Source organism: Tauraco erythrolophus, chromosome 2 (assembly GCF_009769465.1).
Source record: "Tauraco erythrolophus isolate bTauEry1 chromosome 2, bTauEry1.pri, whole genome shotgun sequence".
Classification (NCBI taxonomy): Eukaryota; Metazoa; Chordata; class Aves; order Musophagiformes; family Musophagidae; genus Tauraco; species Tauraco erythrolophus.
The window spans coordinates 121,664,293-121,691,936 of NC_141466.1; the positions used below are offsets into that span (position 1 = coordinate 121,664,293).

The 27,644-nt window shown below is 38.4% G+C and overlaps 1 protein-coding gene across 10 annotated transcripts in view; it reads left to right on the forward strand.

Annotated features, from left to right (window-relative positions):
- EHBP1 (EH domain binding protein 1) overlaps positions 1 to 27,644 on the forward strand; it is a 223,844-nt gene that overhangs the window by 137,410 nt on the left and 58,790 nt on the right. For 8 of the 10 annotated variants that reach the window (XM_086630928.1, XM_086630876.1, XM_086630906.1 and 5 more), the window contains 4 exons: positions 5,747 to 5,925; positions 6,564 to 6,612; positions 12,386 to 13,300; positions 15,207 to 15,350. In XM_086630928.1, the coding sequence (XP_086487054.1) occupies positions 5,747 to 5,925; positions 6,564 to 6,612; positions 12,386 to 13,300; positions 15,207 to 15,350 (1,287 nt within the window). The remainder of the gene's footprint in view (positions 1 to 5,746; positions 5,926 to 6,563; positions 6,613 to 12,385; positions 13,301 to 15,206; positions 15,351 to 27,644) is intronic. The other 2 variants (XM_086630936.1, XM_086630944.1) reach the window with 1 other exon arrangement.

The following is a 27,644-nucleotide window of genomic DNA, read 5'->3' on the forward strand; positions in this document are numbered from 1 at the left end:
TCTTGATGGTAGGTGTTTATCAATTCTCCCTTGGGTCCAAAGTTTTCAGTTAAAAACAGCATCATACATCTTATGACATGGGACCACGTTGTCTGTCCACCTCCAACTAATAAAATGAAAACATATTGAAAGTGCAGGGTGGATTAAACCTTGCAGTAAGCTGTTCCGTTCTCCAGCATGTCACTCCTCTCCGCAGTGCTGCGAGCAAGTGCCTTTTGCAAAAAGAGTGTGAATTGGAAAGCTGCAGAGGAGGAGAGCAGAATATCCAGGTGGCTTTGCTTGCTTGCTCTTCGCAGATTGAGAGGATCTGCTGGTCTGTGTTGTCCACAAAGTTAGGTAGCTTGTACATACTCTAGCTGCTTTCCTTTCTTTTCCTGGGGGTAATTTTGAAAAGCTCTTTCCAGCCTTATGGCCACCAAAATATGTAACAGGCAATTGAAAGCCCATTAGAGTTAAATAATTTCACCTACTTGAGCGACAGCTAACTTGAGGCATGTCCCAAGGATTTCACCTTCCTCCTAACCTTGCCAGGTTCAAGCGTCAGAGCATCCTGTCTGCTTGGGCAGATGTCTAAATATTAAGGTTGTGATTGAACATGGACTGGTTTGGTTGTGCCAAAATTAAGTCTGTAAAATAATGAGCAATAAAAGCTTATGCCTAAGCCTTTGAAGATAGTTTATGTTTTGTTGCGTATATCTACATTAGCAGTAGGCATGATCAAAAGAGTGAGGAAGGCAAAGTTTAAAGATGCCTGATGCTGGAGAAACCTAGAGGTTGCCTAAATTCTTGCTATTAATCATACATAGTAAACAAATTCAGTGGATCTGTAACTCATACCAGACAACTGGGTTTCCAGATCTCCTTAATTTATGGACAATAGGGACTAGAGACATTTTGTGTAATCATACGCCATGTCATGCAAATAGAGAGCATCAAAGTCAAAGAATGTACTCGTAAACTGATGTTTGTGTATCAGAGTAGCAGGATAGCAGAGCTCCTAACATTTCTTTTTGGGAAGTATGTGGGGTTTTAGTACCTCCATACACCTTCCTTACCAGAAGCGAAGAGCAATGCCACTTGTATTTTGTTGTGCCACTGAAGCCATCACAATGTTATGGTGACCTGCTTCTTAAAAAAAAAATAATTAGCTAGCCTGAATAAAGAAGGTATCGGCACAGCTGGGTCATGAGGATCTCCATCTTTGGAATAAAACAGAAAGCAGTTTTGTTCTGTCTTTGCAGACTTAAGTTTCCAAATTCTCTTTTGGTCCCCATACTAGTTAAAAGCCAGCTTTTGACTTGTGCCTGGACTGTTCCACAGCCTAGAATAAACAAAACTGAATGCACGTTGGACACGCACAGACCTTGCCAATGGCATAAATTCTGTTAAATGAGCCATATTCAGCTTAGAATACTCCTGGGCTAAGGAATTCCTATATGTAGAGCCCTGTGTTGTTTAAACAATAAAATTTTAAAGTGTCATCTTGATGATATAAAATTATCTATTTGGCTGAAATATATTGAGATGTCTTCTTTATATTCCACCTTTATACCATTTTTCAGACTGCTCAGTTCAGCTGAGTTTCCCAAACTTTTTCTGCGTCCAGCCCCATGCTGGATATTTTGTCTCACCTGGTTCTGTGTTACTTTCATTTACCTTATCTTGTACTTTAATGGTTTCACAATTTTCAGTGAGCCTAGGAAAGCGTTTTAGTTTTGATAGGGGTTGAGGGAAAATCCCTTTTGTTTAGCTCAGTCAAATAAGTAAGAGACAGTTGCCTGTACTTGCTTCTCGAGGAGCATAACCTGTTGGTTGGTTGTAGGTCTTCCCTATGCTGACTTTCAGCCCTATCTCAATCTCAGCTTCCTCTCCTCCTGCAGTTAATTACTTTTCCTAGGTTGTTCTCTCAACGCCTTTCTAGGGAGTTGTGTTCATTAATATAAATAAATATAAGATAAAGCTCAAACCACATAAGTCTTCCATCTAGATTCCCACAGCTGTTACATGCGTGTTTTTTTCTTATGCCTCTCAGTATCTTTCTCTTCCAGCCTTCAACACTTGCTCTCTTCAAACTCCTCAACCCCCATGCAGCCTGTCAACAAGCTCTTGAGAGCTGCTGAGACTGAGCCCCTAGCATCTTTGTGGCTGCTCCCTGTGTCTCATGCGAGGGCTTGGTTCGTAGTCCGTGTTCCCATCACCAGTTCCTGTCTTGATTTTCTTCTCCTGAGTGTTGGCTTATGTGCGTCAGAGGTTGAGCTGAACCCTGGCTTTGCGAACCATCCATGCACTTGGTGCTCTGTTTCTGACAGCAGCAAAACAATTCTTTAAATATTTTGAAATGTAAAGATGCAGCCTAATATTTGAAGCTGCAGTTCTCTTGTTAACGTAGAGTGATGGTCTGATGGGATAATCTCCCAAGGGGAAAAATACATACCCTATAGAACATATTAATTAAGCTTCCAGAACATCTAAAAGAAGAATAAACTAGAGAGACTTCAGTGCGTCTGTTGACTGTGAAACAAAGATATCCTGAAGCTAGTGCTGACTCCAGCTGATAAATCCACCCACATGACGCTGCATCTAGATCTGAACTAGCATGTGAGGGACCAGCTCTGGCACCTCTGCGCTTGCTGTGCAGTTAATCCACAGCTGGATAAAAATCAGTTGCATTAAATTTAGTAACCTCTTGATCAGCGAGCAGATCTGGCAATGGGTATCTCATGGTTTTTAGTGGCATTTCCAAAGCAGTTCTCAGGGACTTTGGCTTTTGAACCCAAAAAGCCAAGTCACAACTGCCATGTGGTTTAGAAGAATTGTAGTCAGTGCTTGAAAGAACTATGTAAGAGAAAGCTGATTAAATTTTCATTTCACTTGATGAGTTCTTACCAATCTTGTAGAGCAAATATATGCTAGAAACAGCCACTTGGTAAGAATTGTGTTTGCACCGAACCTGTAACTAATATGTATAACCTACAGATATCAAAAGAAAATGTTTTTCATAATGATACTTCACTAAAAAATTCAAAACTAACATTTGTTAGCCCTCCTGAAGGGATGTCAAGTGCCCATGCACAGTTCCACCGTTACTCATGTATCTCCAGCGTGTCTTGAGTTGAATGCTTTTATCATAGATTAAATAACGAAAGCTTTGACTCAAGTGGTGAATAAGAGCATAACATCATTATCATCATAATGCTGTGAGATCATCATATTAACTTCATCATATATTAATGATAATATTATTAATATCATCATATTTACTAACTTCACCTTTATCCAAAAAACTTGGGGTACTAAGTCTGGAAAGAAAGCATACAGCTTTAATAATTTCCGCTTTATCAGCTAGAGAAAACTGTGTAAGTACATTATACGCATCCTAAATCTTGCATATTCTGGATAAAATACTTTTAGAAAATCTAAAGTAAATGGAAGGACAAACATGGAAAAGAAGCTCCATCTTAAGTATAGATTTTCAAGGAATTGTAATCTGGATTTTAAAAAAATCAATAATTTGTAAATAAAATGCCAAATTCTGCTAAATGTATTGATTTGATAGCTTTGGATATCCTTTTGTAAAACCTAATTTAAAAATCAGTTACATCTTCACTTTGCTAGATATGTAATTAAGGCATTTGAATGGTAATATTGCCTCAGGCCATTTCAGAGTTAACCGGAAAGTATTTGGGTGGTGACTAGAACATTTAACTTTTCTGTACAGAGTTTTAGCGACAACTATTAAGACTTTTTAGTTGACATTTCATATGTCTTGTAAGTAGTGCTCTATGGTTTGAAGAAGTAGCTCTGTGTTTTAAAAATTTGTTAAAATAGCATTTCTCCATATCTTGGTAATGCTATTTTAAGTATTTTCTCCCAGCAGTGTTATTTCCATATATATAATTTAGGTAATAATATATTTTAAGTAATGTAGTACCTTAAATTTGGGGTCAGTAGTTAGTTACTGGTTTTTGCTTCAAGTTGTAAATAAACAGGAGAAAAACCTGATCTTAGTTACATCACTCTGAATCTGAAGTAACTGTCTGGCATCTCCTAAGAAATATTTGTTTCTCTGTTTAAAATCCGATGCACGGTGAAGGAAGTTTATAATTTATTGCTGCTTTTTCTTCCTTATTTTGCGTATCCCTGTTAAGATGTTAATTCAGCGTATTTAGAGACATTTGTCTCATCATTAGCAGATTTATTCATGCTGATTTGAATCATTGACAGGATTAAATAAAAAAAAAAAAGCAAAACACATCTTAACAAGTTATTTTGTACGTATGATCCGGTATTTAAAAAAAGATCTCAGCAAGGCGCACATTTTGCACTTTCTAAACGAGTTGGCAGTGCTTCTATCTGATGATGAGGTAGGTGTGTTTATAAAACAACTTTTTAGGGCTGACTGTCACGGTAGATGAAAAATTACTTTCCCAGTTGTGTACGTTTTCTTCCCCAGAAGCAGTGAAAACATAAATCAGTTGGTAGCGAGCAGCTAATTGCTTAGCACTGACGTACTTTAGTCAAGTGGGGGCATCATTGGTCTTTCACAAATAGGTAGTATGGCCGAAAGGATTTACTTGTTAAACTTAAGTGGCTGTGATACAGTAAATTATTGCTCTATTTTTATCTTAATTTGGGAACTCTCTAGCTACGGGGTGCACAAACAGCACGTTTGTTGTGTATATATGTTTTTAATTATATTACCTTGAAAAAATAAGTGGGCTCAGTTCTTTCCCTATAATTCAGACTCTGGATTTATGTCAGTCAAATTCTGTCTTTTTAATTACAGCTAAGAAGTTTTTAAAGAGACAGTATTTTCCTAGTGAAATGAGTGCATCTTTCTTGAAAACATTAGCTGCAATCAGGGAGTTCTCTGCTGAATTTGAGAAACGACGGGCAGTCTGACAAATACCAAATGCCTGAAACACTTTATTCCATTTCAATTCTTGGTTTGTGCTAGCAAAAACGTTACTCAAAGTGTCAAAATAACCTTTTGGGAAATAGTCGGTGTTAGCTAATGATACTTGTTAGAAACCACCCTCTGATAATGATTTATGGCCGAATTTCCTTTTCCAAGTAGAAAAACGAAAGCCTGGAAGAGGAAGCTCTTTGGTTATGGTTGTAAGTGGCTGGTAATAAACACCATGCTGGAATCACCTTTATGCAGTCGCACGCTCAGCACAGCCACAAACTTTACGCTGGGGCGTGTGGGAGGTGAGTGTGATAATTCCATGTCGCAGACGCAGTGACTTTGATCCCTACACCACAGTGGCTGATCACAACTCGCGGTAAACTCTGCCCCTCCTATGCCTGGCTTTGGATCTAGTCCCAGTGTTATCCTCCTTAAAAATGGAAGGGCTTGTGGGAATGCTTTTCCATGCATGCATTTGGGGAAGTCTTTTCAAGGTTGTGTGTCACAGGCTGTGCAGGACTATGCCTTAAGTATTTCAGCATGGTGTTTCTACTGGTACAATTCTTGGCCTGTCCTCCTATGTAGATCTGGAATCCTGTATATCTACATCCTTTGGAGACAAGTGCCAACGGCGACAACTGGAGATAATAACTTGCTATTTGTGTCTTTTGCAAGTTACAGTCATTGTAAACTGACAGCTGTGAAGGACCTAAACTCACATCAAAGGATACAGATCATCTGGTTAGGTCAATTAATGTTAATTCTCATCTTCCATTAAATTCTTTTATCTTCTTCTCTTTTTTCTTTTCTTTTCTTTTTTTTTTTTTTTTTTTGCAGCCAAGCCCAATACCAAGTCCTGTTTTGGGGAGAAAGCCAAACGCTAGTCAGTCACTGCTTGTGTGGTGCAAAGAAGTTACAAAAAACTATAGGGGAGTGAAAATCACCAATTTTACTACGTCGTGGAGAAACGGTTTATCCTTTTGTGCAATATTACATCACTTTAAACCAGACCTAATGTAAGTTGTATACTCTGTCTGCTAAGCTAACTCTCCTAGATATGTGTGATGTTTAAGTTGATGTAAAAATCAAATCCCTGTTCGTTTCAGATGTTAAACTGTTTTCACTCTTTTCTTTCAAGCAGGGGACCGTCCTTTCTAAGAAAACAGATTTATGAATGCTCAAACTTTATGACCTCCTTGCTCTCCCTTATTGCATAAACAATTGTTTCTCCCCTCTCTGTGATTTGTTTTTCTTCTTCCTAATCTTATAAAAAGAACTGACTTCAAGATGATTATGAAAATTGTGCCGGTGTTGAAATGAGATGAGAGGAATAAGCCTGTAGCTCTTTGTACGCTGACAAGGACGGATTACCTCCTGGTAAATTTGGTTGTCAAGGCCGGCCTCTAGTCCCTGCCTTAACTTCTTTTTTAGATGGAAAGCTTCAGGCAATGAAACATGTAATCGGTGTTTATTTATTTATTTATTTATTTATTCCTTTAATTTTCCACACTATTAGTTTTGTTGATTGAATTGCTGTGAAATTGCTAGTTACTGTACGATATTATTGTATGTCAAATTTTTAGATTCAGTTTGTTTTAGAACTGCTGCTTTTATCAAATACTGTACATACCCACTGTGCCATTTTCCCCCTCAGTGACTACAAGTCCCTGAATCCTCAAGATATTAAAGAGAACAACAAAAAGGTAAGAACTGCCAGGGGGAAAAAAAAAAAAAAAAAAAAGACATAGCTTCAATTTTGGCTTCGCTGCAGGTTTTTATTAATTTTGGGAAAGTGCGGTTGTTTCGTGAGGTCATAACTGCAGCTCGCAGAAGGTATTCAACCTCCCGCGGTTCAAATCGGATGCATTATTGACTCTCGTTTGTCATGGTCTTTAACATTCACAACAAGTGCAAGGCTGGCATTAGAGTTTAATATTTGTATGGCCTACGCTTACTGTGAAAGCAGAGGAAAGGCCTGGCCAACCTTCTGTGATCACTCCTCTGATTTTTTCCAATCAGCCACGTAATTAAAAAAAAAAAACGATGAAAAACATAACCGCTTTTGGATGGTCATAGGCAAGACTTCTCTTTCTGTTGCTTTAATGGAGCTCTGTGTAATGGTCACGGCTGATGTTGCTTTCATGGTGATTTTTGTATGTTTAAAGATGAATTTTACACCTGCTTTTATACTACACCAGCAGAGCGAAGTGGTGTACAAGTGCAACACGGAAAGTTTAAGATAAAAAGTGTTGAGACAATACTTTGCAAACAAATGGAAATACTAGCAAAATAGTTTATAACGTTGTGCTGAGCAGCTGTTTGAAATCACTCTTTGTACCTTTGTGATACAAAGATGTAAAAAGTTTTCTCTGGGAGAAGCAGGAACTTGGTTTATGAGAATCACCAGAAAACTTTTTATTTCTGCTCACTATTTCAGGCGTGTTACAAGCTTTGGTTGGGCCCCAGGGGTATGTTTAGAAATGATAATTTTCATGTGAGTCATTGATAATAAAATTGTTCCTGAAGATCATCTGAAAATTGTTTTTAAGTAGCTGCCTTCTCAATGCTGTGATTTTATTTTTATACCGCTTTGAAAGCACTAAATTTAATTGGGATGAAGGTATAAAAATATACTTTGAATAAATTAATTAGGTTCAATATTATATAGCAAATGTAACTAAAGAATATTAGATTGTAGATATGTGGAATTTCTGAAAGTGCTTTATTAAAATTCATTTGTGTTTAGAGTAATTCTGTTTTAATGTGCATGCACACTTGTGTGTTAGCCAGGGAGTTACTTGTCTTTAGAAGAGTACTTAAGTATTATAAATAATGAAATATCTCTGAGCTGCTGCTACCTAATGAGTGATTTGGCCAATTATATCTTTTTCATAATAATACGGGGTCTTATGATGACCTAAGTGGATTATCCGTGGCATCACAGTGTTTTCTGTGACCATATGTTTTTGTACTTCAAATTTTGTTGAGCGTCCGGGCTAATTAAGCTGGATTATAAAAAAAAAAAGAATAGATTATTAATTAAAAACGTTAGCAGTACAATCAGTCATCTTTTCTTTATGAAACTGTGATGGCAAACGACGAACTTTTTAGCCCATCTCTCTAACAGGATATAGTTCCCAGGATTGAAGAAGTAATGATTGTTGTTATTGTGCAGTTTTCTTCTTTCATCACTTTGCAAGCCTTCGCCTGACAGCTACATTGAGTATCTCAGTTGCTTCCTGCAGATTTATTTCCTGGTCTCACACAGTTCTGCCTGATAACCCCGCGTGCCCTTGGTTGGAGTGAATGCGGCACTGGCAACAATGGCTGCCTGTAAATTCCATGCAGATATGTAACACATTTGACAATGATTCCTCCTAACCAATTAAAATAACATCTATGAATGAATAGGACAATTTTCTTTGTCTGAAGCAGCTCTTTTTTTTTTTTTCTCCCCTCCCTTCCCAGGAAAGGAGGTAAGAGGTGACTGTGTGACCATAGATTAAAGGTTAATAAGAGTATATCTTTTAGAAGTGCATGACCTTGTTTGTATTTTAATAAAAAAAGAAGAAATCTTAAGAGACAACTATTTCAGTGCAATTACTGTGTATAATTACACAATGAAATGCACTGTTAGAAAAGGCAGATCATTGGAGCTTCTTTATAATACACACACCAGTCATTTCCCGAATTGGTACTGCCACTGATGCTGGAAAAAAAAAGGGTATTTACCTGTGACATCTGATCTTGGCCAATATGTCAGTGTGTTACATAGTTGGGAAATGGTTGGAATACTGCCTGTGGTGTTTGTGCTGATGGATCCCAATTGATGGCTGTCAATCAGCTTGTCAGTGAATTAAAAAAGAAAAAATGAAAAAAACTTCATCAGGAGATAGGTAAAATAGGTTTAGTGTCCTGAATATACAGATGTGTGTATACATGTGTATTGTACTTTCCACAATATAAGTACATATCTAAAAAAAAAACAAACCACCACAAACAGCTACTTCAGATTGCGTTAGCATCAGTCAGAATTCGAAGATATTTTTGGTGCATAGTGCCCATTGCAAATTCAAATTTCTGACAGGAGCGAAAGAGAAACTAGGATTATCTATGAGAAAATTAGGAACATTACAGAGATGTTTTCCCAGCTGATGCAAAGAGTTGTGGTTCTACTTAAATCTCTTATTTAATTGTCCATATAGCCTTCCCAATAACATTAGCCAACTAATTTTATTTAATATGTCTATTAGATTCTTAGTAAATAATAGTGAAAAATGTGTTAAAATGACAGCATATTGGCAGAATAGTCCCTTATCAAGAATAGAAGTTTTTCATATTACTAATAACATGTCCTGCACTTTAAAAATGTAAGCTACTAAACTACACTTGGCTGGAGCTTGGAGGGGATGAAGGAATGAGAAGTGGAAGGGCACAACAGTATGATTCTACTAATGAACTTCTGGTTTTAATTACTTCATTGTTTAGAGAAGCTTGTTTCATTTGAGGGATTATTGTGTGGAAATAGTAGTATGTCTTCTGGATGTTCGATTGATGCTTTCAATTTTTGTGATGCTTTTTTTTTTCCTTTTTTTCCAGTTTTTGACTGTTTCTACTAAATCCCTCAATACATTTGGGCTTGATTGTCTCGACAAAATATTCCATTTAGCAAGTCAGGAATCCTTTTAGAATATACATTTGAACAGAAGAATTCAGAAATGCAGGGATATGATCGAGTCAAAATGGAAAAAATTCCTTTCCTTTAAGCTGGCAGCCATATTTTTATAACAGGCGTTCATGCTCACATCTACTATTTGATTCCACAAAATCATGAGCACGTGTTGAATTATATGTGTAGGAGTTGCTTGTTGTACGATCCTCGGTGGGATCATGCAGGAGCGTAGTTAAACATTCTTATAAACGTTTGCAAAATCAACGAGTAGTTCCGCCTCTGTTTAACAAAAGCAATTTGACTTGGAAAATTTACTCTGTTAATACTATGTTACAAACTAATTGGAAACACTAGGTGTTTATAAATATGCTGGAATATCAAGAAGCTCCCAGCTTTCCTGACAGTGAAGGAGAAGCCATCGCTCACTGCTGTGCGGACATGTACAGAACATATGATTGCTATTTATAGAGCTAATGACTGTAAAACATTTGCATGCCAGTCTAGATATCTAGTGCACTTTAAAAGCAGAGACTAAGAATGTGTGTCGTCTGAAATGAGAACGAGAGGGGATGGGAAATAAGTACCTGGCATCAGCGGAAGACTGTTGTGTTTAGTCCCCAGCATCACCAGGTGAACAGAGCAGACAGTAAGAAGTGATTGCAGCTGTATCGAGAATATCCATCGTTCCAAACTCAATCCTTCTGCTGTAGCATTACCCATTCTAAGCAAGTACCTTTCCTAACAGCTCAGAAACACTGTCCCCACCTTCATTTTCCAGACCCTGGGAGATATTCTTAGGGTTTAGTTTTATAAGCATATAAATAAGAAATTGAGAGTATAAAAGAGTCCAGGTCAAGTCATGTGTTTGGGCTTTGGCTGGACTGCTAAGCTCATCCTTAGGTCCTTTCATTCTTCAGATGGTAACTCCCGCTACCTTCAGTGTGAGGTAACAGGTTGGTTGTGCCACTAAATCAGCACTGACCTGCTTAATCAAACAACAAATCCCAGTGTCACCTTTGGTTCACAGGACAGCACAGCTGGCTTGCTACGCTTTCGTGCCCAGCCTGTTTTCTGCTGGCGTATGAACATCCATCATTCCCGGTACCTGCCATGGCTTAGGCTGCCCACCCAAATGCCTGCACTGCTTTCCTCTAGCTCTCTTTCTCTGTGCTCCTCATGTCTGTTCAGTTCCACCTCTCTAGTCTCCCTCTCCTCCATATCCAGCCTGATCCTGCTCTCCAGCTCTGTGTCCCAAGACCAGGTAAATGACAGCTGTCTCTCTTCTACCATCTGTGTTCATTCCATTCACTTCTATGTTCTTTCCATTCACTTCCTCCCGTCGTATTCCTGCTATTCTGCTTGACCCTCAAGTAGGGAATGAGAGAACCTCCCTTTCTCAGAGCAAGTGAAGTAACTGGGTCTGCCAGACCCATGTTCTAACTCACTGTTTAACATTTACTAGTATGAAAATCAAAAGGATAAAAAAACCCATAATTGATTTCCCTTTTGTTTCTTTCTTCCACCCTTCTAAGACTATACAAATTAAGGAAATGGTGTAAAACTGGGGTAGAGTTGAAGCCAGTGATGTCTGTTACTGTTTCCTTGTGAAAGGATAGGTTCTCGTCCATGTCTTAAATTTAGCATCTGGTTTTGTTCAAAATAGTGTAGGAACAACTGTGAATGTTTTAGACCCCTTCAGAAAAGGGTGAAAAGGAGCTGCAGAATTGCTGTGGGAGGAGAAGGCCAAGTGCTGTAACTGAGTGCATCTGCACTAACAGGAGGCCTTTTTAAAGGCTTCCTTGAAACTCAATATTGTCTTCCAGGGTTAATCCAGGATAGTAATAATTAATTGTAAATTGAGAAACGGCTTTTAATTCTTCAAAACTAGAAAAACCTGATGCACCAAGCCCACTCACTTAAAGGGCTAGCAGAAAGAAGACAATGTGGCCTCACAAAGTGGGAAGCTTGCAAAGTCTTTAGCTTTTAGAAATGAAAGTGAAGAAAGACTGAAATTCACTCTCTCTTTCTTATAAATTTAGCATCAACAAATGTTTTTAAAATGCGTTTGTGTGCTGGATTAGTGTGATTTATGTCTTGTATCAAGTGATCTGTGGTGGTGTTCTTTTTGGCTATCTGGACATAGTTTTTCATCAACACAAATCACTGCAATTACATGACCAGTAGAAGGGAGAAGGTTGATCATCAGTGATAAAGCCCAAGATGGATTAGTGTCGTGTTTCTTATATCTTTGTTCCTTATCTTAAAAAGCCATCCTTAGTTGCTTTTTTCTAGTCCAACTCTTACGCTTTTTTTATTTGCTTGTTTACTGCTACCTGAGTGAGAGCCATTTAAGTTGTTAGTAGGTTTTCTTAGTGCAAACAGAAGGGCTTTTAAGTTGTGGTTTCATGAGCAGCTTTTTACTCATGAAAGTGGCATAATTTTGAGTAACCAAAGATTTTAGTATAGTATGGTATTGAGGTATATTAAAAATATTTGGAACAATGCCATATGAGTGTCTTTACTGGTCGTATTTTCTTGATTTGCATTGCTATGAAGATACCCGGGAAGATATCTAGAAGCTATCAGGAAAAATTGATGAGTTCAGATTGGATTGTGCAACAAAAAATATTAACTACTGTAATGAAGCCAAAAGAATAATAAGTGATAGAACCCACACTGTTCCTGTAATACTGGATATGGTTTATGCTTGCGTATTTTGACTGAAACTTCCACTTGCATTCTTGAAATGTTACGATATGGAAGAAACTGCCACATTGTAATTTTTATTTTGTCTCTTTTTAAAGGCATACGATGGGTTTGCCAGTTTAGGAATATCGCGATTGCTGGAACCTTCTGACATGGTTTTGTTAGCAATACCTGACAAACTGACTGTTATGACCTATCTCTATCAAATAAGGGCGCATTTCTGTGGCCAAGAGTTAAATGTGGTTCAAATAGAGGAGAACAGCAGTAAAAGCACATATAAAGTGGGTAACTATGAAACAGACACCAACAGTTCTGTTGACCAGGAAAAATTCTACGCAGAACTGAACGACCTGAACCGGGAGCCTGAGCTGCATCCACCGGACAGTGCTTTGGCAGACTTTGCTTCTCAGGACGACTCTGTGTTTGTAAATGACAGTGGTGTTGGTGAATCTGAGAGCGAGCATCAGACTCCCGATGACCATTTAAGCCCAAGCACAGCTTCCCCTTCTTCTCGCAGGACTCGAAGTGACACAGATCCACAGAAATCCCAGCAGAGCTCTGGAAGGACTTCTGCTTCTGAAGACATTGGGAAGTGTAGCGGTACAGATACAACGCAAGCGCAGCCTGCGTTGGGAAGGAAGAAATTGCTGATAGCTGACACTTTAGACTTGAGTGACTTGGCACATGTCAGTGATCAAAAAGAGGATGTGTCTCCCACGGTTGCTTGTGAAGATAACGACAAGAAGAGACACCAGAGCACAGACAGTACCATTGGTTACTCAGAGCAGGAAAAGCTGGGAAGTATAGGATCCACAGAGAGCGCAAGAGGAGATCCTGGTTCACCTGTCACAAAGCCGAGTTTATCTCCTACTTCTAAGCTTGGATACTCCTATAATAAGGACGCGGAGCTTGCAAAGAAACTGCCTCCTTCTCCGAGGCAAACAGAATCTGATTCTGACAACGATGCCAGAACGGCTTTAAATCATGCAGATCAAGCTGCAAAAACAGCCCAGGTAAGAAATTTAAACTTTCTGTATGCCTGTGAGTCAGGATGGAGATGCTCTTCAAGTTCTTTCTCCACGTTTGTAATTTACATCATATCTTCAGTATAAATGGCAAGGCGGGTGGTATATTCTCATTGTTGGGCAATAGATTCTTTGACTGAAAGTAGATGATGCTGAAAAGGAGCTGTTACTTGAAAAATTCATTTATAGGAATTGTCCTACTGTTAATCTTCCCAATCTCTTTCCAATTAAAGGAAGTAACGTCGTATTCTCAACCAGCTCAAAGAAGATGGCTTCAAGGCTTTTCCCATCTTTCTTCTGAGTGTTGCATACTGAAGCAAAAACTGGAAAAAGATGTATCGATTCATTGATCTATATTAAAAAAGTGTGAAGTTTTGAATACCTTAAAATATACCTGAGAAACCACATAGTCTTGTGAACATAGCCCATGATGGTGAGGTAGAAACTCCAGAATATTGAATTATGCTGCTCATTGAGTGGCCTTGAGCATGTTACTTAACTACAATGTCGTTTTCCTTTCTATAAAGATAAAAAGGATATGCCCACCTACCTTGCAGATTTATTGTGAGAATGAAAGTTGAATATTATATAAATGCTGAGTATTATCAATAAAGCATATTGTCACAAAGCGATGTAAAAAACTTTGTCAACCCTGTTCACAAAAATACCAAATCAGGCTTATAATTTTACCCCTGTGAAGAGCTTTCTTGAGTTTTAGCTTCATTTGCCTTTGTAGCATTAGGTCTGATAAGAAGTGTGGATTGCTTCAAATATTTTTACATTTTTTCCTGACTTAGCTCCATAAAGATTCATTTTATTGCAAGAGAAGCAGTCCATGATAGGTGATAGGGGCCAAATATTAATTCCATAGCCAGCTAATTTCTTTCCTTTAGTTATTGAAGTCTCATGAAGTTTCTCTTCATTTTTTTTTTACTGTATGAGAAAGGAACAATTTGGCCCATAGAGAATAATAGAGCAGGATGAGACAGGATGTCTTCTCCATGAAGATTTTTATGTGCAAGGGTGTAATAGGCCAAGAAAAAGGAAGCAATGACTTTAAAGACAGTTCTTTTATTGATCTTCTGTGCATTTGCACATGGTAATAAAATCACAGATGCGAGCCTCAATCTTAACCTTGAGCGCTCAGCTGTTGGTTAGAGTCGACCATCTCCATTTCCGCGTAGTTGTTGCAAGAGCACAACCTGCAACATCTGTCCCAGCTCTAGCTTGTGTAAAGGCCTAGAGACCCGTTTTCCCAGAGTATTCACAGTTGACCTTCACTAAGAAGTTAGCACTTGGAAGTATCTATAAATGGGAGCTGCTCATGTTGTCTGCTTAGAAGCCCCCGTTCTATTATTTCGACTCTGCGATATAATTGGTCATGTGTATGAAGAAGGGACTTTCTCGTGGATATTCATAAATGAAGTAGAAGCAGATATTTTCACAGGTTTTTTGCCCTGTAACCAGCCTGTTCGTGTTCAATTTAAGTTATAAATGAGTGATACCCGTATAAGTAGCCAACGAAGCATTATATTTGCATACATATTAAAGTAAATAAGTAAACACATAGCACATTTAACATAGCTTCCATAAAGCCAATTATTTTTTTCCACAGTTGCAGTTTAAAGACATTAAATGTTGATAGAAATTAAGTTTTAAGGGGAGGGCAGAGAACTCTTATTTACATTATAAAGGCCTATGACTTTTTTTTTAATTTTACATTTTGATCTTCTTTACATTTCATTTTTATAGAATGCTCTGTCACCTCATGAAGTCGTAATCCATGTGACTCTTGACCTTTATTATATAGGAAGGCTCCTGGCTATTAACTACAGTATAAATGTTAAGTACCCTGAGGCTGCCTTGCTGTTAATTGTATTTCTTTATTTTTAAGCAACGAATGTTGTCAAGACAGGAAGAACTTAAAGAACGAGCGAGAGTTCTGCTTGAGCAAGCAAGAAGAGATGCAGCTTTAAAGGCAGGGAATAAGCAGCTAACCAGTACGATCATCCCAGCCCGCAATAAGCAGCTGAATGATGTAAGAAATACTGGCCAGTATGGCAGTTTACATACCTAAAATTTATTATGTGCATATGCTTTTTGTAAGGATCAGGTCCTTGCATAATATTTCTTTTCCACGCTGAATTGCTCTGATGTATCATGTGCCCTTAGTTTACTTCTAAAGCCTGTTTCTCCTGCTCTTATGGCCAATGGAAAGATGCCTTAAACTTCACTGGAAGGAGAGGTCTGGGAGCACCTTCTTTGATTGACACTGCAGTTTCTAATGGGACAAAGAACAAAAGTTACTTGTTAAATGATAGTGGAGTAATTTATGCTATTTTGATTACTTCTCTTTTTCAGTTAATGTAAATGCACTCCCTGAGCCTGTGATGTCAACTACTTGCTGCTTCATAAGTGTTTCTGCCATGAATGAGGCTGCTTGTGACAGTCTTGTAAAAGAGTTGATGGAACAATTCCTTTTTATCACCAAAGTTGATTATGCTGGTGAGATGGGAAAGTGGAGCTGGGGAATGAGCTCCAGTGTCGACGCAGCTATGGTTGCACCTCCAGTGGCCTCTGTGGTGACCTGGAAGGATGCATACTCTCTGGAGATGAAAGCTAATTAATTTTTATGCAAACCTTCGCAATGCAGGTTTTGTGATTCTAACTATTGCGCGTTGAAGACTGGCAACTGAGAATGTAAATGTAACTGAAAAATAATGATACAGAGAAAGGCTTGAATCTTTGCTGATTCACGTCTTTCAGAGCCTAGTCCTGAGGGGCAGACTCTGCTTTTTACATAAATGCCATCATACAATCAAAAAATCAAGACAGTGATTTACATGTCTCATTTCGTTCTCTTAACTGTCTTGGATCCATGCTGTATTTTCTTTTCATAACAATTCCTCTCCCCAAATTGACGCTTCTTTTTTTCTTCACAATATATTCATATATGTAAACAGGTCTTATGTTTATAGTGATAACGTAATGATATATAAGCATTTTTTATTACTTTGTATTTTATAAGTTTTTCCTAGATAAGTATATTTTAGTATAAACTTCACTTTGGATTTTTTTTTTTATCAGTTTTTTGTAAAGCAAACAGCATTGTAGGAGGGAAACTATAGGCAACTACTCAGGCAGGAATGACTGTAATTAAATTTGCCCAACACTTTTTATTATAAGCTCCTATTTTCAAAGGCTGTACAACTTTGCTAGTATTTCATTGTTCGTGCGGAAATTTTCCCCATCAACTCTCTGCCTCAGGGTAATATTATTTTTATTTTTTTTTACTTCAAAAAAAATCCTATTCCACTGTTTCTCTGTGTTAGGTTTTATCCTAACACATCCTGTGTTTTATCCATGTTAAAAAATGTCTTATGGGAAGAAGGTTCCATCCCCTTGAAAAATCTGTTCAAAACAATCAAAGTTGTGTTAATAGTGCATCTTGTCAGAGAGCCTTTAAGGTCAGAAGAGTTGGGAAGTGTCAGTAAAAATAGTCTGTATGGACACAGCACAGCAAGAACATCTTTTACTGTTGCTCCCCTAAGGATCAGGGCCCATTCTGATGCAGATTGTAGTATTGGAAAGCAAAACTTTCTCTTTTAGACTCAAACTCCTGCTGATGGAATCCAAACAGGAGGAAAAGGAGCTACCCCACTGGCATGCACAAGAGAGATGCCCCAGGTAGATGGCAAGGAGGTAGATGGCATTGTGAAGTTAGACAAGAATGAAGACTGTGTCTAGGCCATGAAAACCAGCTGAAGGATAGGAGATGGGGAGAGAGTTTTCGAGGTGAGAGTCAGGATTGTGTAGTTCAGGCAGCCAGATTACCCATGTGACCTTACTTCATTTATTACAGAAGATGAAAAATGAATTAGAAGCCTGCAGGACAGTCTTTTAGGGCCACTCTGCAGAGCAAAAGTTTCTTGCTCCCTCCATCAAAAGCTCTTTACAGTGTTGGAAAGGTACCTTCAACCCAACATACTCAAAGTGGCAGATTCCTTGATTTCTGATTTCCGAGCCAAGATTCTTGGGGACTGATTTCCGGAAGTCTTGAATGCACCCAGCTGTAACCAAGTCAAGGAGAACCAATGCTGTGAACAAATGGTCCTGGGTGCTCTGAGCAAACAGGTAATGGGCACTCTTGAATTGAGTTGACTGTAACAAAAGCTCCTCAGCTCAGAACAATGTTGTGGAGATGTAATTTGGAAACTCTTAGATGTGATGGTGAAGAGTGCCACAGATGCTCTGGAAGAAATTAATAATTCTGTGTTCAGAGAAAAGTTTAAATAGTGTATTTTAAACAAGGTGTAGGGTAGACAGTGAATGATGAGCGTAAAGTGAGATATTGAAGGATTGTTCGTTCACTGAACGTTGTCAGTCGTGGACACTGGAAAAAACAAGTATCCTGTAAGAAAAAAAGCGCATGTGTTATGCAATTAAAGGCTATGCAAAATGACAACCGATGCAAGGTTGCATGGTTAGTGTAATTTTGACATCTTCTAACTTTTGAGTGCTTGACTTAGCAAGCTCAATGTTCTCCTAATGCATTTCAGTGGGGAACGTGTTGTGAAAGGAGGATGTTTTTAATGGAGGCTGGTATAGTATTCGTATTTCATATATTATATAAAGTTGACCTATAGTAATATATATTATATAAAGCTTTATATAACGTATACATATGCTACACGTATATACATATCCATACATGTGTATGTTCTGAGTGAGGATGTATGCATGCAGCAATATATATAGATAAAAGATAAAATACGCTGATTTCTGTTTAACATATTTGATCTTCACAGAGATGAGACGTTTCCATTTGATGTAGTTGTGCCAGTTTACTACAGGTCACTGGTTATTTGATTGTTAGAAAATGGTACAGACTTCTTTGTATTCAGTGTTTTCTTGTCATTAAGGTTAATAGTAAGAACTTTGACTTTTATGCGTCAGTGTGCGGTAATGTGTAGTAGCATGTTATCCAAATGAGAGTTACGATAGTAAGAATCTGCATTTAGTTGTGGGAGTTGGACTAGGCACGTTTTGGGGGTGGGTTGAGAGGGATTCAAAAGAAAATAGTTTAAAATAGGAAGATCTAATTTTAAATAAGAAAACTTTAAAGAGGTAGTCCAGAGACAGTACTTTCAAAAGTAACTCTTGAAGTTTGCAATTGCACCTTTTTTTGATACCTGCATGAAAAGAGCTTTAAGCCACCCGGTCTTTCAGAGTGTGCTCTGAAAATCAGTCACCTCAGGTGAGCCTGCAAAGTCATTAATTACTTTTGAAAATCTTGTCTCGTAAGCCTTGCTGGGCCACTTCACATTTGTCATATGAGAACTATGAATCGCTGTTTTCTTAGTAAACAAGTGAGAACAATATACAGTGCGTGGGGTTGTATTGCTGCTCCGGGTCAACAAAAGGGAGGAAATTTCCAAGTCTGTTCCGTGGTCATAAATACAGGTTATTTGGTATGTGCTCTCCTGATTTGTTTTGGTAAAAGTTTTTTTTGAAACTGTGTTCCTGTTTCTCCTCTAAGCATAGAGCAAGTACCTTAGACCTTCTCCAGCCTAAGGCTTACCCTTCCTCTGGTGGAGCCAATATTGTGTTTATTGTGTTATTTTTTTCAGCAGTCATGTGCTCTGGGCTTGCTTTTCTTTTTTTTTTTTTTTCTTCTTTTTTTTCTTTTTTCTTAGTCTTTTTAAAATCTATGTTGTCTTATTATTGACCACTAACTGACCTCTCATGAAGTACTGGTGGTTTTCCCATGACATGTCCATTCTCTGTGCTGTTTACCCCTTTTTCTTGAGTCCTTTTTCTTGCTGCAGTGTGCTCCTCTTCGTGTTTGTGCTCTGGGGTTAGACCCGTATCAGTATTCTCACTTCTTTACTTTTTTTTTTTCCTTTTTAACTCAGAAATTGATTAAATTGTGGGAGCAGAAGATTAAGGCGCTGAATTTGCTCATATACCTGTTAATTCAATCCTGTTTTCTTCTGAATCACATATTTCTCATTGCATCCCAAGCTGTATTCTCTTCCCCTTCTTTAGTTTGTGTCTTCTTGTTCTTTCCTCTCTCTCAGACTATATTTCAGCTCCCCTTCTTCTCCTTTTTAACTTTTCTTTCTTAATACCTGCTCTCTTTCTTCCCTTAGACATCTTCCCTCTATGCCTTCTTCCCCATCATCTTCCATCCCTGTTTAATCCACTTGATTTAGTCCCATCGTTCTCTGCTTGCTTCCTCTGTTCGTATCGTATTAGCCCCTTTTCTCCCATTTCTTCCCTGCTTGCAATGTGGGAGAAGTTTTTTCACTGCTAGGTCTGCTCGTTTGATGCTTCTCAGAACCCTTCCGTCTGCAAGCTGTATACATGCCAGCCTATATGGAGGTATGTAAGCCTGTAGGCAGATATTTGAAGTCTAAAAAGAGACCACGTTGATCAGAAACTCCTTGAAAGACATTCTCATGGTTTGGAGGATCATAGCTATGTCCTTAAAATGGATGCAGCCTTTCGAAGACTGGAAGAATTAGCTTAAGAGCTCTGTGAACAGAGTTACTGATCCCCTCCTGGATCCCTTTCGCTGTGGTAGATTTATAAACAGCTCAGCCTTTCTGCTCGCTTTCTCGAGGTAGGTGTGCATGTAGTGACTCTTTTATGAGATGCTTCTGTCATTTCCAATCTGGTATAGCAGCTATAATCACTTAGCTTTTAACCAGGAGAGCCTTTTTATTAGCTTACTCATTTTTATTTAACTCACCTTTTCTCATGATGAATATCACAGGGCTAGAATGGACATATCTGCTCCCACCAGATGCTGTAAAATATCAACCTGTAGTGATGGTTGTTAGCAGCAGCAGCTTGGCTGGAATGAGATGTTGGAAAGGCAAGGAGATTGGAGCTGGTCTGTGCAACTTCACTGGTAAAGTGGCAGGCTAGAGGGGACCACGAGTGGGAAATATTCAGGAGTCACAGGGCTAAAAGGTCTTTCCAGCAGGGAACTCTCACTTGCAGAATGTGGAGTAGAACCCATAATTCTTGAATCTCAGCATAACTCCGTTGTCAGCAAGTATCTGCGAAGGCCAGTGGCAAAATGTTTGTCTTATTCTCCTGTAATGACTGGTCCACATAAAGAATGGAAATTTACTGCAGCTGTCATTTACTCTGTAAACTCAAATGGCTATGGTTATGGAGTCAGCGTGATTACAGAGAATGGAATTAGGAGTTAAGAAATGCACAGGCAACTTTAATTAACCTCCTTTGTGTATATGCATTATGATGCAGTCTTTAATTATGTGATCACATACTATTTTCCCCAAAGCAGTTGTGTCTCATTTAGCTCAGAGGATTGAGGTGATGTAGAAGGCTGTTTGTCCAGAGGACCTCCATCCTTTTGGTTGCAGAAATTGGAAGGTGTATTGCAAACGAAGCAGGGACTGCAAGGAGCAAAAAGATGAGGTCACGTTTAGGGTGCAGGGAAGAATTAAATGTAATGCTGCCTTTGCCTCAGAGTTCCTGATCAGTGCTACCAAGTCTTTTGAACCAAACTTCCTCCAAGTGGTCATTAATTGTGTATCCTTCCTTTCTGGATTGCTGTTTGAGGCGAAGCTTTGGTTTGCAGATGTATTGAGCGTCCAGGTCTGTCGGGGAAATCGACTGGAGCTGTGCTTGAGACTTATAAAGGGCTGCATAAAGCTTAGTATGCTAAAAAAAAAAAACAGGGAACAGGCTTCCCATAGTGAGCACCCAGTGTTAGATCCTTTTAGCTGGATCTCTCCGTCTCAATTCTCATCTGAAGAACAGGGTAATAACACCACCACGGGGTGTTGTGAGAAGGGAGTGTGATTAATGCTTTTGAGGCACTTAAATACCATAGCGATGAGCACTGTAGAAAAGCCCTTGAAGAAACTCATAATTCTGTCTACAGAGCAAGATTTGAGTATTGTGGAGTAAAGAATGGTGCTACATATTGATGGGCCCACATATTGGACAACAAAAATAAACCAAAGTATTGAACACCACTGGGTAGAGCTCAGATCTGGGCTGAATATTGGGGGACAGTAAAAGTAAAAGGTGGTGCCGAGACAAGGCTTTATTCTAAAGGATACAGAGCTGGATGAAAATTAAGATTGTGCTCAGTAGTTTTATTTCTGGCATCTCCTAAATTGCGTGTCAAATTCTTCTAACTGGTTTTGGCAAGGTAGATAGCTTTAGCAGAGAACAGTAACAGAGTTATTTGGGTTTTGCTTGAGCTAAGGATTCTTCCTTGGTGAATTTAAGTGCAGGACTGGGCCATTCATATGGATTCAGACAAAAATTGTGCATATTTAGGATCTAGCATAGGTTCTGGGATGCAGGAGTTCAATAAGTGTGATACTGGGAGGGAATTGCTCTGTCGTTTGCCTCTTGTGAAATAGGAAAATAGTAATTCTTGCTTCACAGCAGCATTCTGAGGATGACTACTCTAAAAAATGTGAGGGACTCCATTTATAAAACGAGTATTTAAAACCCCCTTAATATAAATCCTGCTGCTGCTGCTGTGCTTAAATGCAACTGTTGCATTCTGTATAGAGAAAGATTTGGTTTTACTTATCTCTGCTACCATTATTTCATATTTATTCAAATTGAATGGCAGCTATAACTGCCTAAATATATATGTAAAAGAAAAAAAAAAAAAAGATTGAAAGAGCTGTGGGGACTATATTCAGCTTTTGTGGTAGAATTTGCAGATAGGAAGTACCTGACCAAAAAGCTGTTACCTCCAAACATGCAAACACTGTCTGTATACAGAGGACAGCAGGGACGGGGCTATGCCTTGAGATTCTTTCTGCTCAGAGTATTGCTTTTTGTTACTCTCTTGCTCAAAGGACTTGTTGCAGCTGTATCTAATTCATATTTAATAAGCTCTTTCTATTTCAGGTGTCAATCTGTTTTACCCATTACTTTTCATTTTCATAAATATTTGAGTGCAAAATTGTAACCTTTTTTTGCATCCACGGTGGACTAGTGGAAATGGAAGACTTTTTAGAAAAGCTTCAGAACGTGACAAAATCTGAAAGGAAATGAGTTTGTGTACTCTTACGTTGATTTTGATTGTACACATTTGCACAGATGCAGGGTATGCCAGCTGCAATAAAATAAAAATAAAGCATTATTTTAAATGCTCAGAAAAAAGCTTTGATAAATGGTCCCATTTATTGATCACGTCCTGCACTAATCTGCTGCCCCTCTGAGCTAGTTAACTGTCCCGCTCTAATATGTAACCAAAAAATAACCTCTAGTCAGCATGACCAGAAGTGGTACAGAATGCAAATTGACAGTAGATAACAAAAATTGGATATTTAAATTTGATTGAAAGATGCTTTAAACTCAAGTTAGCATTGCAAGTGTTCTTTCCTCAAAATATTTTAACAGCTTCTTGAAAATGAGTACCAAATAGCTTTATTCATTAATTTTCATTTCTACTTGAAAACAGAATGCCTACTTCTGTTGCATTAGGAAAGACATCTAGATCATCAGTGGAATTTTTTTGTAGTCTCCTCAGTTGGAAAAGAAATGTCTGTGATTGAGGCGGTAATGCAGTTCATTTCAGGAAACACTCCCAAGTTATTCCTATCTTGTTTTTCTTAAAAAAAAAAAAAAAAAGAGAGAGAGAGAAAAGCTGGTCTTTATTAATTAAACATCTAACATGAATTTATTGAGGTGCAGGATTTTACAGATGGCAACCTTGGTCCTTTAATATTAATTGGAAAATATTGATTGAAAAAAAAATAGTCTGTCATGCTGATAATTGTGACCAGATTTAGATATGATCACTAGATCTTCCTGAGATTACAAAGAAGCAGTTACCATCTAATTGGTAAAAAGATTGAACATTATTTTGGTAATCCCTGAGCTTTGGTAACTTATTCTCTGTTGTTCATTTATATGTCTTGTCTGTATGCCACTATGAAGTGGTTAAATATGGTTTAAGCTGATAAGACTATGCTGTATAGTATTTACATTTCATGAGCATTCCAAGTTTTATAGCTGTTTTAACAATACACTTTTCTCTAAATGAAGGTTAGACCTGCTGACTGAACACTTCAAAACCACAACTGAACTGATATTTACTTCTTTATGATGACATGCTAAGGTTGAGGTAGCCTGATCACATTTCCGTGATGGCAAGAACAAACAGGTTGTTTTATTTAACGTTACTCAATACATGAAAAATAGAAATAATCTGTAAGTTTCCGAGAAGGTTCTACATCTTTTGACTTCGTATTTGATCTGTTTAAGCACTTTCTTACTAGGAAGTTGCGATATTTCGCTGTATAAAAATACTGCTATAGACAACTCCCTGACGTAGCTGGGAAAATAAATCAATTAGTGCAAGTAAACTCATTTCTAAGAACAATTAGTATGCACTGTCAGTTTTATACCGAGGAGGATTTCATGAATAAAGTGTAACCTTGGTAATGCAAGACAAATGTTACGCAGTTTGAGTTTTAGATATAAATGCTTGAGATTCTCAGCTGAATTTTATTGCTGTTATTTCCATAAGCTGTATCTATTTACGCCACTTTAGCATCGGCCTAAATAAATAAATACACGGTTATTTATTATTTGAATGTAAATTCAAAGTGCTGTGTAGCCCACAGCCATAATATTAACTTGCGTGCTCACAGAAAATAGGCTGTCAATTTATTAACTAAATTTTAAGATTGTCTGAACAGCATCAGTTCAAAAACTTAAGCATCTTCCAGCTGTTTATAAAATATTAGCTAAAAAAAAGGGTCTTGGTGTTTCAGAGCTCTCTCTTTGTGTACGAAGCGGGACCCGGGTTTCTTAGCATCTGGAATGCTCTTTTTCTATCGCTGCTAATAACTGTGGACGTTTTCTGTGTGGATGTTCAGTACACGCTGTCGTGAATCCCAGGATGATATCGCCATTACTTAGAGCTGTATTTTGCATTGCCTATTCTGTTATTGCTCAGCATGCACAAGGGTAGAGTTAAAATCTTTATTCATTTCATTTTAAAATGTTTCTTTTGTTCTCCTTATCATGTTCTGGCTTTCCCAAGGATATATGCCTTGAACGAAAAGTCACATGTGCATTACTAATTGTGTGCCATTGTATTTACAGTTCCTAGTGGTGGCACTGTGAAGCTACTAATTCTTTTGCTTCACTTGATGTAAAATAATCTGAGTGTCTTTGATAGCAGTGAAACAGTATTAATTGTTTTGTACATTTCTTGGTCACTCTTCTTAGGTGGTCTTCATAATCTATTAGAACTTTCAGCCAGATTTTTGTAATGTCATGCCTCCAGCAGTGATTAAATTGGTAATTAATGAACAGTCCTTGGCAACATAAACCACATCCCGTTAATTTTCCCTTTTGAGTTTTTAGAAGTTGTCGTCTCTGTCAGAAAGCGTTGCGCCACCTTGCTACGGCCCCTTGGCATGAAACCACAACGGCTCCATTTTTTGCAGCCATTAGTAGATCAGAGCAGTAATTTCACAGTATTTTGGTCAGGGTAATTATAGTACCAAGTACCGAGTAGAGTTGGGAATTCACACAAGAAGTCCAGAAATACCAGGTGAGCTTCCTTGTGTTCACTGGGACGTTATGATTAGTTTAATTGGGCTTTGTTTGATTTCAGCCGCAGAGACTCTTTGTGCCACGGCACTGCAGCCACTTTCCACTTTAGTGTTTCTGACCTGCATTGACAGGAACTGGTGCAAAAATGAACTCTTTGAAGTGGGACTCTTTGGAGAGGGCAACTAAAAAAGGGGGAAAGTGATGTGTAAATAGTTTACTGTAGCAAAGCTCGCAACCGGACCGAATACTCTGCGTTTTGTGGGTGATACGATTTCTTTTATGTTTTCAGCTGGAGCCGATAGTATTTCTGCTATGTTTGTGCAAATGTTTAGTAAATTTAAAAATGCAGTCTTTTTTTTGATGGCTGGCTTTTACATAGCACCTGCTGTTCTACCTTCCTTTGAAGATAGGTCGTCTCTGCTACCAGAACTGCTGCAAATCGTCTCTTTAGTGCTGCAAACAAATCTGGGCGAATGCATTAATGAGACTGCAGCTGCACTTAGCAGTTCACATGTCACGAAATAGTAGGTGAAGGCATTCATACTTGAGTGACTGACTATAGGTGTAGCGGCCTTCAGCAGTACATTGTGCACATTAAAGTTTAAATAGTCACTTGCCTGTTGGCTTCTGAATGAAAGGACTGTCACTGGTCACTTCTCCTGAAGCCTTAATGAAACCAAATAGTTTGCTACGAGTTTAGGCCTAACCATTGGGGTGTTTCATGCAGTCTTGTCAGTTGATGTTCATGAATTGACTTGAACGGAGATCAAAGTGTTTCTCAAAATGGAGAAGCGGGGAGAGAGACAGCTCCTTCAATTGCACCACAAGAGCTAATCAAGCCATCAGTTCTTTATGCACTCTGCGTGCCTTTAGAATTTAATACCCAATGGTTTGTCAGGACAAATTGAAATTCGGGGGTTGGGGGGGAGTCCCCTCCTCAGCCTGCTGCAAATATAATATGCGCTTCTATCCTCCGCAGGCTCGTTTTGATAAGTTTTACCATTTAATGTAGAACTGCAATGTTGATTAAATATTTGGGGTTGGGGAAAAAAAAAAGTTAAAGGATTCAATAGGCGTTATACGCCTTAACGCTGATTAAAGATCCAGGTTTAAAGTGAAAGAGAAACTAAACTCAGCGTGATTTTTTTGTTTCTTTTATTGCTAATGAACTTTTTTGCTGCAACACTTTAAATTGGATTCAGAAGATAGTTTTTCGAGTGTCAGTTAAAACAAAGTCATGTGAAAATACCTCTCTCTCCCCCTCCCTCCCCCTCTCTCTTTTTAATTGATATGATTTAGGCAGAGGAAAATGGTAAGGGGGATTTTTCTATTGCAGAAGCAATTTTTAAGGGATTTAGTCTTATTTAGCCTGAAGGTCTTCACACTAATGAGAGCACTTAAGTTACGTCCAGGCGTTGATTAGACAGCTCATCTATCAACTGGAGCATGCGAATTTGTATTTTAGGTACCTTTTATACATTAGAAATGTGTATGCTTTTTTTTTTTCTTTTACTTTAGACTTTATTTTCCGCAAATTTTTAATTACCTTCTTTCACATTCAAGGTGGCTGTAATGCAGCTGACAGAGCACAAACGGTAACGGGGAAATACTCTACATTTGATGAGAAATAATATCGAAACTGTATCTGTAGAAATTGGCGTGCCGAATGCAAATTGCTACCCAGATACATTCCTTAAACCGCCACAAGCGCCCCTAAAGTCTAAATACATTTATTCGGGAAACGTGGAATTACATGTATCTTTAAATGCCCAACCACAACCCCCCTAAAAAACTGTGAGCACTTTCTCTACCTGTAGGTTTTTTTTGCTGTATTTAAAACACAATAGCATCTTAATTATTTTCCGAACCGTTCTGAAAAGTACAGCTTTTGTAACTTTTTGACATTTCAGGTTTAAAAAAAAAAAATTAAAACGTTGCCACCAGCTTGCACTATGAGCAGCCTGTAATAACAGTTAAAAAAGCTTTCTGAACTATTTGACAAGATTTCTTAGTGCCGAGGCCATATGCTGTAGCCTTTAAGCTATTTCTTCCTATCAGTTTCATTATCACCTGCCTCTGAGTCTCCAATATCATCAGTAAGCACATGCAGAATCATAATTATGCCATGTACAAGTTCTTTGATAACATGTACAGTTTTCTTCTTAATTCTTTATCAAATGCATTGATCGTGGCATGTGTGCATTGATCCAGGTCCACCATCTGGCTGTGTGTGATAAGCACAGTGGCATCTTTGCATTTCCACTGTCATTCATTGCGCTACAATTTGGCTGCAGGGGAGTAGTGGCTGGGATTAGCCCTGTTCTGCTACTTACTTGCATTTTAAGTTGACACCTCTACAGCGGCTCAGACCACATTACAAACTGAAACACATACGCACGACTTAGTGATGTGACACTCCTCAATAAGCTTACTCCACTAGCTACTCAACAATCTGTAATTGGATTTGTAGGAATAACAGCAAAAGATTTCCTAAGAATTGCTGGGGACAGAAGGTGAAGTTTTCTCATTATTGGCAAAAGGCTAGGTATAGATCCTAGGCGATTGGTATTTTCCATTAAAAACAAGCTGCCAGCAGTTTGCAGGACATCTTCAAAAAAAACCCAGCAAAACAGGATCCAGGGAGGCACAGGGTTTGCGCTCATTCTATCCGTTCTCATCACATGCAAGCGGACTGGGATCCCGCCACCCTCCTCTGAAAATTAAGTTGCGGGGGGGGGGGGGATCTTTCGAGGCG